Source organism: Alligator mississippiensis, chromosome 5 (assembly GCF_030867095.1).
Source record: "Alligator mississippiensis isolate rAllMis1 chromosome 5, rAllMis1, whole genome shotgun sequence".
Taxonomy (NCBI): Eukaryota; Metazoa; Chordata; order Crocodylia; family Alligatoridae; genus Alligator; species Alligator mississippiensis.
This window is the reverse complement of record NC_081828.1, coordinates 195,310,987-195,327,514: the sequence shown is the minus strand read 5'-3', so window position 1 is coordinate 195,327,514 and position 16,528 is coordinate 195,310,987. Positions and strand designations below refer to the sequence as shown.

General features: G+C 41.5%; 1 protein-coding gene across 5 annotated transcripts in view; it reads right to left on the bottom strand.

Annotated features, from left to right (window-relative positions):
- The window catches only part of CCNY (cyclin Y), a 188,338-nt gene that overhangs the window by 23,612 nt on the left and 148,198 nt on the right, over positions 1 to 16,528 (bottom strand). For all 5 annotated transcript variants that reach the window (XM_014609089.3, XM_059729160.1, XM_059729161.1 and 2 more), the window contains 3 exons: positions 15,881 to 15,938; positions 15,667 to 15,786; positions 425 to 591 (listed from right to left, as the gene is read on the bottom strand). In XM_014609089.3, the coding sequence (XP_014464575.1) occupies positions 425 to 591; positions 15,667 to 15,786; positions 15,881 to 15,938 (345 nt within the window). The remainder of the gene's footprint in view (positions 1 to 424; positions 592 to 15,666; positions 15,787 to 15,880; positions 15,939 to 16,528) is intronic.

Here is a 16,528-nt window from a genome sequence, read left to right as displayed (position 1 = left end):
CCAATTGTGGGGGGCTGATTTGGGGGAAAAGGCATCTGTTATATACAAGAAAAATACAATCCAAGGGTAAAGGTCTTAGCCTTGCTTACTCTGCCATCTTGCTGGTTCCCTCATAATTGCTGGATTATGCTCTTAAAATGACTTGGTACCACTAACCAGGATTTATCTTGCTGTCCAGCAATGACTCAGGTTTACTATAACAAATAAACAGACAAAATGATGCTGCACACACATTTTAAACCAAACCCACTGGGCATTTATTAATAGGCATAGCTATTTACAGTCCCAATAAATGCAAAGCAATATGTTAACATTCCATGTAATCTGGGGTATACCAGCTTTACATAATCTAGTCCATTAGGGCAAAAAAAAACAATGCATCACTCTCAGCATTCATAGGTTGAGATAAAATTACTGAACTCACATGTCCTCAACTGTGATATCTTTCAGGATCTGGCAGTAATCCACATTCCACACTGCCTGGTCGTCCCAAACTTTGGATGCCAGTAGAATTGCGCCCAGTACAATTCGCTTCCAGTTTGCTGGACAAATGTCGATTTCTGCGTATGTTAAAAGTCTTTCAAGATATACCTGGGAAGACATGTTATAACCAAGACTTAATATATTTTTCTACTTAAATTTAAAAGTATGTTCTAAAAAATAAATACATAATACCTTCTATTTTAAAACAGTGATCTACTCACATCCAGTTTATTTAAAGCTACGTGGCTTTAAATCTATTCATACAAGACCAGGTAAAAAGTCAGAGGTCCTTCTAAGCCTGCGTGCCTTGGCAGAGTAGCGTGACTGACACATGCCAGATTCTGCAGCCAATGACACAAGACAGTGCTGTCCAGCCACCTCAGATTTTCAGCCCGAATGACCAAGCACTCATTTACAGCCGAGTCAACTAAAAGAGACCTTTGGTGAAGGCCCAGAGCAAGACTTCAACTCACATCTCTGAATCGGTAGCAAAATGCCTTAACTACTCTTCCACTGCACCATCCACTCAGGCAGTCTATATACATATCCAGATGAAGCTTAACAGATATGATGGCAGATGAAACAACTTAACTAAACAGTATTTCGTGAGACCCAGTAACTACTACTCAAAGGATGGCTTATGTTTCCAGAGTGAAATACAAAAAAAAATGCATACCATTAAAAAGATTTTATAAAAGAAATATTATGAAAGAACATGAAAAACCTGCTTAGGCATCAAATTTTACCTTAATTATTTTTTCAAAGCGCGCGCACACATACATGCATGCACTCATACACACAAGAACTTTGCTAATTGTGTTTATTGTAAGGTCTGGGGTCAAGTACTCAATATTTAAACATAAGAAGATCTTTAGCGTAAGGCCACCAACTACACAAGCTCTGTATATTTATTCCAATAATTACACTACGTATACTATGATAACATCTGAGTAATATAATCCCTTGCTACAGTGCTGGTTTTGCATTTTGAATTTTTGCTGAAAAGAAAGAACTCTTGTTTCATGCAACAATTATATGCTAAGATTATACCCTGTAGGGATCAACCTTTCTGGTGCCACTTCAATCCCCTTCTCCTGCCCAATATGCTGTTCTGCTTTCTGCTCTCTGCCCAGTGCTGGTCTACTCTTGTGTTCCCTGATCTGCCACATGCCACACACAAAGGCTACATATGCCATTTGCGGCATACAGGCCACAGGGTGGTCACCCCTGGATTAGAAAGGTATGTGCGCACTTCACCTACAGTAACAGACACCAAATCCAGCCATACTTTTCAAAATTAAAAAAACAAAACTTGTAATATAAAAACCCCAGGAAAAAATACAAGAAAATATTAGCCAACTTGTATCTGAAGAGAACACTAAACCACTACAAAATATCCAATGCCAAGTGTAAAATGATCCTCCTCTACTATTGTCAGCTCATCTCCACTAAATCAATCCCCTATCTGGCTGTTCAAATATGTTGCACTGTACTTTCCTTATAATGATTGGAGTAAAACTAAGAATAAGCAAATACTTCCACGAATTTAGTAAGTCCTGCTTCCACTTTTAAAAATGTGATTTTTGCTACCAATGTCACTAGATTGAAGAGCTGACCATATGTCTATAGCTATTTATTACAATTTGTTCTGTACTTCAGGAAGTTCAGAAACTTTATCAGTGGCACATTTTACAAGATACTTGGATGGAAAATACCATATAAAAAGGTGAAAGATTATGTTAATTGTCTGGAAAGCTAATATTCTTTTAAGAACTACAGCAATAGATTGTTGGGATCAGCATATACTCCAAACCTCTCTGATCAGATGGCTCGCTGTTCAGGGGATAGAAGTGCTCTTCTGCATGCGACAGAGGAGATTTTGCTCATTAATCGGGAATTATCTTTAAACCTTTAAATCTTTGGCTATATGTTTATACTATAGCATTAACAGAAAAAGAAAGAGCGTAAAAACAATGTGTGGAAACAAACAACAAAAACCTTCTGAGGGGCCGAGTATCATCAGTAAACTTAACTGTAGCACCTACCCTCACAGGCAAAACTGCAGATTTTTCATGATTTTTTTGAAAGATAAGAAGCCTTGCAGATTTAAGTGAAACCAGAAGAGGGACAAAAAATAGAGAGTTGAAGTTTGTCCTCAGTCTTTAAATCAGAATGTCATGATGGTCCTGGATAAACTACTTCCCCCTTGGTTCTACTTTGCTGTTTGTAACCCACCCTGTTGCATTTTATGTGGCTCAGAAATTCCTAAGTCCATGAATACAAACTGGAAAAAGCCACAACATACAACTCTCGTCGTACTAGGCACCAACGTGACTAATAAAATAATCACCTGCCTATATGGACATTAGTCATCACTCTGCACAGGGGAAGTTCCAGAGGAGATGTGATGGTGCACTCACACCTCCTTTCCATGACGTAGCTCAGCAGCTCGAGTTCCCCGCAGAGCCTGGACCACACCATGAAAGCAGCAGCTGGAAACTTGTTTTCAAGTCCCCAGCACCGCCTCCCCATCCCCATCCCCTCCTTGCTCAGAAGCCTCTCCCCTCCTCTCTCATTTCCCCTCCCCCTCTCTACTTGTGCCTCTGGGCACAGGCAGGGGAGACCTACTGAGAACTGCCAGGACAGTGGCAGCAGCAGCAGTAGGTGGCATTCCCCCCCCCTCCATGCCCATGTCCCTGAGGTGTTCTGGGCCAACCTGAAAGTGTAGGGAGGAGGAAACCCACCTGCCACCGTCCCTGGCTGAGCCAAGGTCTCTGCAGAGCCGGAGTAAGAAAGGAGGGTCTGCCCTTCCTGTGCCTTGAGCATAAGCAGAAAGGGCAAGGGGAGGGATTGGAATAGGAGATGCCACTGTGCATGGAGGGGGACGAAGCGGGTGCCAAGAGCAGTAGCGGGGAGGGGGCAGGCAGGGAAATTCTTACCTAATTTAGGGACTTAAAAAAAAGCCTTGACTACTGCTTTCACAGTGTGTCCAGCATGGGAGGCTGGAAGTGGGCAAGTGCAGCTAACCCACAGGGTTGCTGCTCTCATACCCCCTTTTTCAAAATCTTTAATCCACCCACATTTATGGGGGATGCAAAATATTATGAAGTATCATTTGTACTTATATCAAATTCTTCCTAATAATAGCCCACAAAAGGTTTAGCCAATGAACATGGCTTCAAACTATATGTGAATCTAGCAGGGAAGTCAGCATGCGTTGACTTTTGCACTTTGACTGACGGCTTCTGTTAGCAATTAATTCTGAAAACAAAGAACATTAGCTCATAAGCAGATGACTGGTTTTCTAATGTCTCCTAACACATCAGCTGCCAGGAAGCCACAAATCCACAGGGATACAAATAAATGCTATTTTCCCCCAACGAGCACAAAAGCTGGCATTACATCTGTCCCTGCAGAGGCATGCTAATCTGTCAAAGAAAAATGCATAAAAAACCATGATCATAAGTTCAATAGTGTTTGTTGCTGTTAGATACACAGAAAGAAGCAACTTAAGAGTTGAAAATTACAGGTCATTTTAGGTTATTTTAAGAGAATAAAATGCAGCATCTTAAAATTATACAATTAAATGTATAATAAATACAACACAAGGGATCAAAGAGATGTAGATAGAAAGGCAGGAACAACTAAACAGGCAATAGCTAACCAGAAGAATAATTTTCATTGTAGTCAACCCAAGATAGGATGAAATGATTTCTAAAAAGAAAGTAGTACGCAAGTGCACGTGCCAAATATAGCCACAGCCCACATCATACAATAGCACCAGTTTAAAATCTATCTGCCATTTTATGGATAGCCTGTATAAGACAAATGTTATACAATCACAACTGTTCAGGCCAGCAAGCAAATTCACTATTTATTATGAATTAGCCACTATCAACAGACATGCCCTACTGCAAGCCAGGCTAAAGAGGAGAGATACTTTCAGGAAATATTCAAATTAATACACTGGAAAAAAACTAAGCCAAAACATGGCTGTTCAGTGATAGGGAAGAACTTATGAAAGTTATGCCAAAAAGAACTAGGTCCAAACTCCACTCTGGTGTAAAATGGGGTAACACTGCTGTACTTAATGGACTTATACTTGCTTTGTACTACAGTTTGCATCTACAACACAGTAGATAATGAATTTGCAATGAGATGTAAGAGCAAATTCAACCAATTCCATTTTTATATACAAAGTCATACGATATCACATTGAGCCAGGAAGCAATAGTTCCTATCTAGGTAATTTAAGTTTGAACACACTTAAAAACTGCATTTATTTCTGGGCCTACCTTAAACAGAAACATTTTTACTAACTGAAGGGAGTTGAAAGACAAGCAAGAAATATGACTGACACCTTGGCAGACATGAAAGGACGAGTATACTTTAATCTTAAATTTCTAAACACTAGGGAGGAAGAAGAATTATTTAGACCAGAAACAACAGGCAAGCCCATGGCAGATACTAATATAATTCAATAATTGGGACCCAAGGAATTTTATGCCCTATCCTAAGAATCACATATCTTGCCATGTCAGACATGTATGTCAGGCTGCAGGCCATTAGCTCACCAGCTGCAGGGTAGACTGGGCCTAGTGTATATGCTCAGGCCCTTCCATTGGCCTTTACCTGCTTAGCATTTCAAACTACAGCAGCTGTACCTGATACCCTTCAGCCTGGCTCCTGCCTGCTTGTCTGCTCCAGCTGACCCTGCTTGGGTGTCATGGGTTCCCTGGCTCCTGGCACTGCCTGGACTACAGATGTGGACCTTGCTTACTGACTGGGAATTTCACTTTGAAACCTTCTCTCTGGTGCTACCTTCTCATGAAGCCTCATCCTCTGGCCTGGCTCTACACCCACACTCCTCAAAATTGCCTGTGACCAAGTCCTTACAGAGTACAAGGCTTTGAACAAAACCCCCAATATTGAGACAAGAGTGCTTGCAAAAGATGTGCTAACTCTTCTTTCTCTGGTTTCAAATATTGTATCACTAGATAAAAGAGAAACCTTTATAAATTTCATAGACATTAGGGCTGGAAGGGACCTCCCAAGATCATCAAGTTCAGCCCCCTGCCTAAAGGGCAAGAAGTTAATTGAGGTCAGGTCACCCCAGCCAGATAAGCATCCAAGTATTTCTTAAAGGTATACAGTAGGTGCTTGCACCACTGCTGAGGGAAGTCTATTCCAGACTCCGGAGACTAGGGCAGTAAACTAGTTTTTCCTTATGTCCAGTCTAAAACAGTCTTCCAGCTGTTTGTGACCGTTAGACCTCATCTTCTCTTGGGGTGCCCTGGTGAACAGACGCTCTCCCAAATCCTGATGCACACCCCTTATGTACTTAGTCTGCCACCAAGTCCCCTTGAGCCTTCTTTTCTCCAGGCTGAAGAGTCCCATGCCTCTCCTCACAAGGCCTGTTCTCCTGACCTCTAACTACGCACATGGCTCTCCTCTGGGCTCTCTCAAGTTTCTCCACATCTTTTCTAAAGTGTGGAGCCCAGAATTAGATGCAGTACTCCAACTGCAGCCTCACCAAGGCCAAGTGAAGCCTTGGTGAGGCTGCAGCTGGCCTAATGACTTCTTGGGATGAAAATCGGGAGATGCAAGCCAGAGTTTTATTTTGCCAGAGTTTTTATTTTGGAGTTCCTTATCAAACTAAGGGACTCCAAAACCAGCTCCTCGTGGCTAATTCTGCTTAAAGAGAATTCATAGGAAAAGCTAAAACCCGGGAAAGGCTACCTGCGTGGCTTTACTAGCTTGGTGAAAAGATTCAGAAAGAACCTTTCTACATAAAAACCATGAAGTCCACATTAAATAAGTCTGTGGAGAAGGAAGACAGGATGCCTGCAGACATGTCAGATGCCTGCTCCAACACACTGTAATTATAGCACATAGGAGCAGACAATTAATTGAGTCTGCTGGAGCATGCTAATTAGCAAACTCCAGCAGCCTCGCCATCTGGTGGGGACACTGAAAACATGCTTCAAACTGGTGGTGGGGGCGCTTTAACTAAAGTTCATCAAACAAGCCTTAGTTAAAATGCCCCATCACCATTTTGAAGCTCAGGACTCTGAATACACAAAACTGGGGGAGCTTTAACTAGAGCAGCTCCCAAGAGCCACCCTAACTAAAGTGCCTCCCTCCTAAACCCAGAGCACATGTGAAGATGTCCAAGATGACTAACATCCAGGGGGCACATCTACCCATGCAATTAAGACAAAGCAATAAAGTCTGGCACTTATCATTTAATCATGCATTGTTTAAAGCTTCCCAGGTGTCACATTTACACGTGCCAAGAAGCGCAACACACTGAGCCAGGTCATAGCAGCCATGACTGGCAGGGGGCTCAGGGGATCAGCCTCCAGTGTGGGGCTAGCTGGCAGGCCAGCAGGCAGCCAGGCCTTCCAGCATCTGCACATGCTTTGCTGCAGAGTAAAAAAAACAGCCAAAACAAGAATTGCAGCAAAAACAAGTACTATCCTGCTGCAGAGTTAGTTTATTCCTGCCTAACAGCACTGCACATGTAGATGTGAGACATTTACTGAGTTAGTAATGTTAACTAATTAGTTAACTCCACAGTAAACGTCTCATGTAGATGCGCCCAAGTTGTCCTGCAGGAGTGCCCAAGACCTTTAACTTAGTTCAATTTTCTACAGAAATTAACACAAAAAGTGAAATGGGTCTCCTCTGCGCACGCACACACTACTGATGAGAGCTACTTCACTGTAAGCTGCCTAATAGAGGTAAAGAATTAGCACCAAGTTGTGAAGCCTTGCCAGTTGGCTCTGGGCCCATTTGTGGGTGTTCTACACCGACGTTCTCCTATTTCCAAGTACACTCACTGCCAGTGGGAGATCACAGCCTGGCTTCTATAAGCACAAGCTAGCAATTGAATATGGACTCATGGAAAGAAAGTTACATCAATGATAAGTACTGTATTTTCTTGCATACATGTCCCCAAATAAAACGTGCACCTTATTTTTGGAAGGCAGAATGTAGGGGGAAGATTTTTTCAGCATCTCAGCCAACTGTGATACACAGAGTAATTCCTCCTGGTATCAGAGACTGTCAAGGAAGTGTGGCATCAGGAATCCTTGGTGTGGTAGACTCTCCTGCAGTGCCATACTTCCTGGACACTGTCACACAGGGTGCATCTACACATGTGCTCTACTGTGGAGTAGACTAACTCCACAGTAAAGAGAGAGTCACTGTCTACATGTGCACTGATATTAGGGCACAGAAAATCTAATTCACTCTACTGTAAGATAAGTACTAAGATAGTAAGTATAAGATAATAAGATAAGTACTATCTATTATCTTAGTACTCACAGTGGAATAATTAACTGTACTGAAATGCATGTGTAGACAGTAACTGGGAGGACCAGACTCCAGGCTGCCACCTAGCCACATGGCTCTGCAGGTTTGGCACCCTCATGCATCAGGCAGTCCCTCCGCCACCTGACACTACCAGCTGGAGCCCAGGGCTGACCCCCCCCAACAGTTGCTCCTGCCAGGCTAGGCCTGGCTCTACCCTGGCTCTAATGGCTGCTGTCCTAGATGCATGTGTAGACACTGCATCCAGGAGCAGTTTACTCCAGCTCAAACAGCTCCAGAGTTTATTGCTTTGCCTTCATTTCATGTGTGGATACACCCACAGTTATATCCCAGACCCTTGCAAGACTGTTGGTTCTTCACTGTAAATAGTGCTTTATACAAGTTCTTGTAAATGAAAGATTGTTTCCACATCACAAACTTCATCCAAATACTAGTAGTACCTCACTTGCTGCTTTGCAACCAGTCTACACTGCTCAGCCAATAACTATGGCTATAAGGAAGTTAACACCATACTTCACCCCTTCAGTTTGCTGAGCAGACACGAGCAGCAGCCGTTTTGACAACTACATGGCATACAAGGCATCTCCAGGAGTGATCCTTTTCCAGAGAAGAAAACAGCTTCTCCACCGAAAACATGTGGCCCAATTTTCGGGGACTGATTTTAGGGAGTGAAGATACATGTTGTATGTGAGAAAATATGATACTACTCACATAAATCTCATTAGTTGTACAATCGCTCTTTATTAAGCACTGTACTAAACACCAACACTTATTTCAATACAGGTTTTGTATCCTATAAACTTAAGCTGTATTTTGTTCAGTTTTTTATTATGCAGTTCAGAAGGTTTCAGTGCTGTGAGTCCCTTTGTCTTAATTTAGAAAAACAACATATCCCCTGTATTTTCCTAACTTTAGGACCTGTTGCAATCAAGTTGATTAGTAAACCTAAATTTTAAAAGATCAGTTTAGGAGAATATAATAATGTATTAACTTTTCAGAATACTCAAAATCTGTCTGCCTTGAGCATCAGAAAATGCAACACATCTGGAAATAAAAATATCTGAAATAGTTGACCCCAGATGACTATTTCAGTAGCTCTGTTACAGAATGATAACCAACACTTGCAGCATCCAGAAACCAAGTCACGAACTGCCTCCACCTGCTTTACAGTGTCAGTGTGACAGTGTCCACTAATATAGGAATCTATATTATCATTGCCTAAAGCCAATAGCCAACATTTTATCAATAGTACTTTATTTCCATGCAAGTGTTCCTGAGAGACTCCTCTTCTGAATTTAAGTTGAGGTGGGTGAAAACCGCACAATATTCCATTCCCTAACTAAACACTAAAGGTGCTTAATTTTGAAGGCAGAAGAGGCTCACCTTCTCCATCTCACTATCCATTTCCCCTCAGTAGGTCCACAATTTTAAGCCTACTTTTCAACATGGTCAATTATAATCATCATTACAAAGACCAGAAAACTCCAAGCACAGTTACAGACTGGTAGCAAAATGATAGAATGATGATCTTGGATCTTATTTAAAATAGACACCTTTAAGGTGGAAAACATTGGTGCACTGAAAGATTACTTGCATGGGAAAATTATTATAGATATTGATTCTGAGATAAGCAATCTCTCCATGCACAGCACAAGTTAAGGGCTCAAATCCAACCACTGAATTGCCATATGTTTCTGTTCTATGCAATTAGCCAGTTCCCTAACTAAGTCTCCATAAATAACTCCATGCTTTGCAATTGCTCAGCTGGGCATCTAAAATGTTCCAGACAGGCCTGATGCCATCCATTTGACAGAAAAGGACACCATGGCTTTATATTATCAGCAGTTTGAGACATGTCCAATTTTTTTGTTTTAAGAACAAAAGTGAAAACTAGTGGAGGATTTGGCTACAAATATCTCAGGAAGTGTGACCAATTGCAAACATATGGCAAAAGAATCTCAAATGACCGGTCTTCAGTTTTGCCTCAATTTTATCCAATTTCTCTTAAAAAGAAAAGCTACCAATAAAAATAATATTTGTTTTTCAGTCAAACACTGGGGCTAATTATTCCTTCCATGCACAGCCCAGTGTTCAGTGGAAAAGCTGTACAAGCCATGGTGGTTCAAGACCATTATCTTGTAAATCTGTAAATAAACACATGTTCCTTTAATGATTTTGTCCTATTTTTCTTTGGAGAAAACATTTTCAGCAGCCCCTCAATTTGCCTCCCTTTTCATTCATCACAGTTCCATTTTGTCCTCTTCTGTGCGTATGTTTGTAGTAAAGATGGACTGCATAACAAGCATTTGTAGTCATAAGCAAAGAAATGGATCAACTGAGAGTTTGGATTTTTTAATCCACTCATTAAAAAAAAAATTAGGTGACTGTGGCGTTGGTGCCTACAGTCAGATGGGTTGCAAATTGACTGGAGGGCCACACCCAGAGAGTGGTGGTGGACGGATCAATTTCGACCTGGAGGGATGTGGGCAGTGGGGTCCCCCAGGGCTCGGTCCTCAGGCCCGCACCGTTCAACATCTTCATCAGCAACTTGGACGAGTTGGGGGGGGGGGGGGGGGGTGAAAAGCACCTTGTCCAAATTCACATATGATACCAAGATGTGGGGAGAGGTGGGCTCGCTAAAAGGGAGGGACAGGCTACAACTAGATCTGGACAGGTTACAGGGGTGGGCAGATGAGAATAGGATGGGATTCAGTACTGACAAGTGCACGGTACTGCACCTAGGGAGGAAGAACTGGCAGCAGGACCTACAAGCTGGGGAACTCGCTTCCCGTCAGCACAGAGGCACAAAAGGATCTTGGATTCATTACTGATTCCAAGATGACCATGGGCCGCCAATGTGAGGACACAGTCAGTAGGGCCAACTGCACCTTGGCATGTATCCACAGATGCATCACAAGCAGGTCCAAGGAGGTGATCCTCCCCCTCTATGCAACATTGGTCAGGCCGCTGATGGAGTACTGCGTCCAGTTCTGGGCACCGCACTTCAGGTGGGACTTCAGGAGGGCCACTCGCATAGTCGGGGGCAGCAAGGCAGACCCTACGAGGGGAGGCTATGGGACCTGAACCTGTTCAGCCTCCACAAGAGAAGGCTGAGAGAGGATCTGGTGGCCATCTATAAACTTACCAGGGGGGACCAGCAGGGAATGGGAGAGTCCCTGTTCCCCTGAGCACTACCAGGAGTAACTAGGAATAACAGCCGCAAGTTGACTGAGAGTAGGTTCAGGCTAGATATCAGGAGGCACTACTTCAGTCAGGGCGGCTAGGATCTGGAACCAACTTCCAAGGGAAGTGGTGCTCGCTCCTACTCTGGGGGTCTTCAAAGAGAGACTGGATAATCATCTAGCCAGGGTCATTTGACCCCAGCATTCTTTCCTGCCATGGCAGGCGGTCCGACTTGATGATCCGCTCAGGTCCCTTCCAACCCTACCAACTATGAATATTAAAACACTAGCAGGTACGTGACAGTACAAGGAATATATAAAACAGTAATCTTTTGGCTTTGTCAAAATAAAAAGAGTAGAAGTGAGTCTAAGGCTTCACATCAGTTTATACAAGAATTTTATATTCTTATACACTTAACTATGGAGGAATTTCAGTTAAATATCCCCACACTCATATACAACCTAGCCCAAGTGACATGAATCCCACATCTGCATTGGACAGATGCACGTAATCAAAACCTGTGCATGCTAGTGGCACTGTTCTTTTTGCTAGTCACAGTCTTATTAAAGCTGTTCCAAGAGCTTATTGACTTAAAAAAAATAAACTTTTCATGTTCATTTGTTTGTTTTGTAAAGAAAAGGAATTTGCCAGTGCTATTAGGCTATGGACAGACATTGCATTTGTCCCAGGAGAAACCATTTTACCTGGGTCAAAGTGTAATCATTCATTTTCCTGGGATAAACACCGAAAAGGTTCATGGGATAAGAAGTGCTAACAGTTTACCCCAGAATAAAAATATGAGAATATAATTCTATATAAAAGAGAACATTAAATATATTTTTATATTATATTTTATATAAGAATATAACCCACTATTCTACTTTATGCACAAAATAAAACTTCAAGAAAATCTGCTCCCAGTGCAATCTGCTGAAATGAAATGAAACTTGGTGAAGTTGGCTTCTAGACACCCAGGAATTGATGACAGCCAAAAGGGGAATCTCTTTTACCTCAATCCATCAATGTCAGCAAGTCAAACGCAAATGCTTTTAGATTAAACAACTTTCACTAACACCGACTTCAGAATATTCCATTTAAATGAAGTCAAATGAGCAGTACCTGTAGAAAGAGCGTAACCTTCCACTAGTCCATGAAGAGAGTTAAACAGTCAGTTCAAGAATGCTGGCAAAGTATCCTACCGGCAGTGACTGAGTAAACTAGTACTGTGCTACAGCGGGATTAATTTTCTCTTTGCAGTTGCACAACATTCCGTTTATTGAGTTGATAAAAACACGACTGGCAGGGATAGTCAGGACTCACCATTATTTGATTGGATTCATTAAATCCATAGTTTTCATATGAAGACTTTAGACTCCTGAGTATATATCAACTCTTCCCATCATGGTGATATGCTGTAGTAAGAGCTTGGTGCAAACATGGAGTGTCATGGCGATTCAGGCACTAGTGCATGCCTTCTCTATTATGTATCTAAATTTTACAAAAATATTCTGTTCACCAGTAAGTATTCAGGTGGTCTCATTACACCAGTACTTGACCACCTCACAGTTTGTGTTGTGCTCATTCTCACAATGCCTCTGTAAGATGGCAAATATTGCAGTTCCCTTGTTAGAATGGGAACTGAGATACACAGATAGGTACCTAAATGTCTTGCTGAAAATCAAAAAGCAAGCCTGTGACAAATGAGGGACTCAATGTCCACTGAACAATTTTTCCTAGTCAAATGCAGACATGATTTTTCAGTTTTTCTAGGACAAAATGATAATGTATAAATATTTAATGATGGTGAAACATTATTTTCCTATAGCTACTGATAATAGTAATACTCAGCATTTATGCTGAGGACAACGGTTAAATGTGTTTTATGGAAAATGGAGGAGATCTTAATGCCAGCAAGAATGCCAGTGCCCCCTAGAGAAGGAAAAGAGCCCATATCTGCAAAGCCAAGTCACAGATATTCACCAGGACAAAAATTACTATTATGTAAATGTGACAAAAGAAGTCTGCTGTTTAAGTCTCTTTTAAATCAGCAATAATTAAATCTTTCAGTTAATGTTGGTGCTGTGGTGTTGTTTTATAAATAATGCAAGTTAGTATTTTAAATAGTCTCAGCCTTGGATTTTAATTTTCTCATATATCAGTACAAGAAATCTCTTGGCAGCTTTGGAGGGCAGTGTGAAAACTAAATATTTTTTAATTATAAATTGGCTTTGTTGTACTATTACAGGCTTTAATTGAAATAATTTTAATTAAGTGCTTAGTGTGCTAAAATGTTAATGTTTTGTGGAGATCATCTTATCTAACAAATTGGGGATCCATTTTCATTCAGTTCCTGCATCTAGCATAAACTGGCATACTGCCTGAGAAGCAAAAACAGTAGCAATAATGGTAGTTGCAGTGTGCATCTCTGCATGCTAAAAGGGAAGCAGACAGCAGTGCATTTACATCAGCTACTACCTTGATCTCTGTTATTTTATTATTATTAAAAAACATTAAAGAGACTATGAAAAACAACAACTGGAGTATCTTGCTCAAGTTGTATTGTGATCTGCTTCCCCACAGACTGCCTGCATGTTGACAAAAAGAAACAACCAGAAGCCTGGGGAATCAGAATGCAGTCCAATGTGGGAACAAACACAGAAACAGAGACTTGAGTACAGAAGGCTGCTTTTTATCTATGGCCATGGTCACAAAACTTAAGGCACTAGGAGGGTTTGGGCAAAAGTCTGTAATGAAACAGTAAAGCCCACATAGCAATTTCCACACAAATCAAAAAGCAAGGCTATGTCTTTCTGAGATCCATGCTGAGAGCAATGGTGACACAGGAAGAAATGGAAGTCAAGGCTAAATAGAAGAATACTGAAATAATAAATGAAATAATATTAAAAATACTATTATGCTACTCTTAAATACAACATATCCAAAGTTCTGAAGCATCTTACAGACATGGGAATTATTAGCCTCATATTTACAGACATGGAAACAAGAGCAAAAGCAAAGCAATGGTTTGATTTGTTGAGGTAGTGAGCACACCCAGTTCCCACTCATGTCACAAGAAGTTGTAAGTACCATAAATGATTGTGTCCAAGATTAGACTACCAAGAGACAGTCAGAAATTAAGATAAAAGAACCAATAATTTTAAACATGTTATATAATTGCTGAGTAAAACAGAAACAAGTGGCTGTGTTTTTAATCATACTGCTCTTAACAAGATTCCAGCAGGGGAAAAAAGAAAAAAAAAAAAAATCACATTGGGTGGGGGTGGAACACTGGAGCCAAGCAAAGAGAATAATTATTCTAATATACACAGATCCTCTTTCCAACGCAAATGATGGATCAGTTCACTGTGGATTAGTAACTCATATTTGATTATCAGGAGTTTGTGGAACAGGGCTGCACTGCATTCGATATTTCTTTCTTTCAATTAAACACTATTATATGTATGCAAGAGATAAAGAAGTAAAACCCATCTGAGAGAACTACTGATAATGGCTAGGTTAAGGGGTTCAGGGGTACCCCAGTCAAGGACTTTCAGGATAGGAAGGGGGTAAGATGCATCTCTCACTTCTCTTCCATATTCATTTGCCCTGCTGTGGTGGGCCAAATGAGAAAAAACCATGTCCGCTTGCTATTCTTGAACTGAAGGACAGGGACTGCATTGATTAAAAGCTTTAGAAAATCATAAAAAGGGAAGAGCAGAGTCACACTGCAATGCTCCTCTCAACAACTCCATTTTCTTAAACAAAAAAACCCCAAAAAAACAAAAAACAAAAAAAACACCACTAAACTAAAACAGAACAAACACAGTGAATCTGTCCTGAAAAACGCTCTGAAGAGGTGAAGATGTCTAGCCTGCTTTGGGTTTTTTGGTGTTTTGTTTTAAAAGAACATTCTGAAACTAAGAATGTGGCAACGACCATAGCTGAAAGCTGAAAACATTTCTTATAGTCAGATGGACAGGTATTTAAAAATCAGCTGGTGGAAAGCTGCTTAGCTCCAGTAGTTCAAGAAGTCAGTGATCTGCATCAACTTATACCAACTGAAAAACTGACCATTCATCTTTAGAGTCTATTTTTATGTGGATGTCATCCTTAGCTATTTAATTGTTCAGTAATCTGACATGCTGCTGAAAAACATGTACAATGCAAGTAAAAATAGCAGACACCAAACATGCTCCAGTCACTCGCAGCCCTCTGTGCATCCATCAACTCTTATTAATGCCAGTAAATTACTGATAGCTGTGTAAAAGCCTCCACTGGATGCTGTAATGATAAACAGTAAACCTGCCAGAAATGAAAGGGCTTCAGCTGCTAATATTCCCACACAGCAAGGATGCTTGCCCCACCCGTGTTTCACATGAGTCACCCTGATAGCCTGCAATGCTATCGCTCTGTATGAGCAATATGTAATCCCAGCTTTTGTGTCATTTTACACAACCTCCTGGGACACTTCAATAACAACTCAAAGAGAAAAAGACATGCCCTATTTTTTTTCTTGAAATAATTTCCATATTCTCTACACAAAGTCCGATGAGGGGGAAAAAAAGGGTCCCTGACAATACCCAGAGCTATTACACTGCACAGGAACAAGCTCAGGAATCAAGAGTGGATCTGTTGAACGGTTGATGTCGTTTCGCAGACACTCACCAGGGTGACAATGGCACATTCAGCGGTCAGTTGAGCAGCACTGAACAACGTCCGAACAAAGCGGTAAATCTGTTTCTGCTCTGGGTCGTGTTTGTCATAATCTGGTGGCACTTCGGATTTCTGAGGAGGAAACGTTTTGAAACAGGTGACTGAGTCAAATACACAGAAACAGGGAAAGGAAGCAGACCTGGTCTCATGAAAGAGAAGAGTTTACCGAAAGGGGGTGGAGGTTTTCATCAAAAATATCTAAGAGCATTCTTCCATCTGTGTCCCTGAAAAGAAAGAAAAATATTGCAGTTTCATTGCCTGCATAGGACCGTGTGTACCCTACACATCATTTATTCAAGTAATACGTGCACTGTAGAGCACCTAGGCATATTACAGAAATATGCACGTTTTCTCAGTGCTGAGAAGGGCCTGTTCTGCATAGGGTTGGATCTATGCAAAGTTCCTTATACCATATTTAACTCAAACTCCAAGATGAGGTTTTCTTCCCCATTTAACATAGGGAAGAGGGGGAAGCCCCTAATTTTGGAATTGAGTATAAGGTTAGGGGGAGACGACCAGCAGCTGCTGTGGCTACAGCCCCAACACGGGACCTGAGGCTGCAGGGGCATGGGGGGAAAGCATGGGGGTGGGAGGACAGGTAGTGGGGGTAAAAAGGCAGCAGGGTACAAGGTGTGGAGGGGCAAGGGGCAGTGATGAAGGCCTGCTGCCTACCTCCTCTGACCTGCCTCCCCCACTGCCTGCCCCCTAAGTGCCTCCCTGCTGCAACAGTAGGTGGTAGAAGAACAAATTAGAGATGACCCTCCAATAGTTAGATTCTATATACGGAAAATTACAACAAATGTATATATTTTCC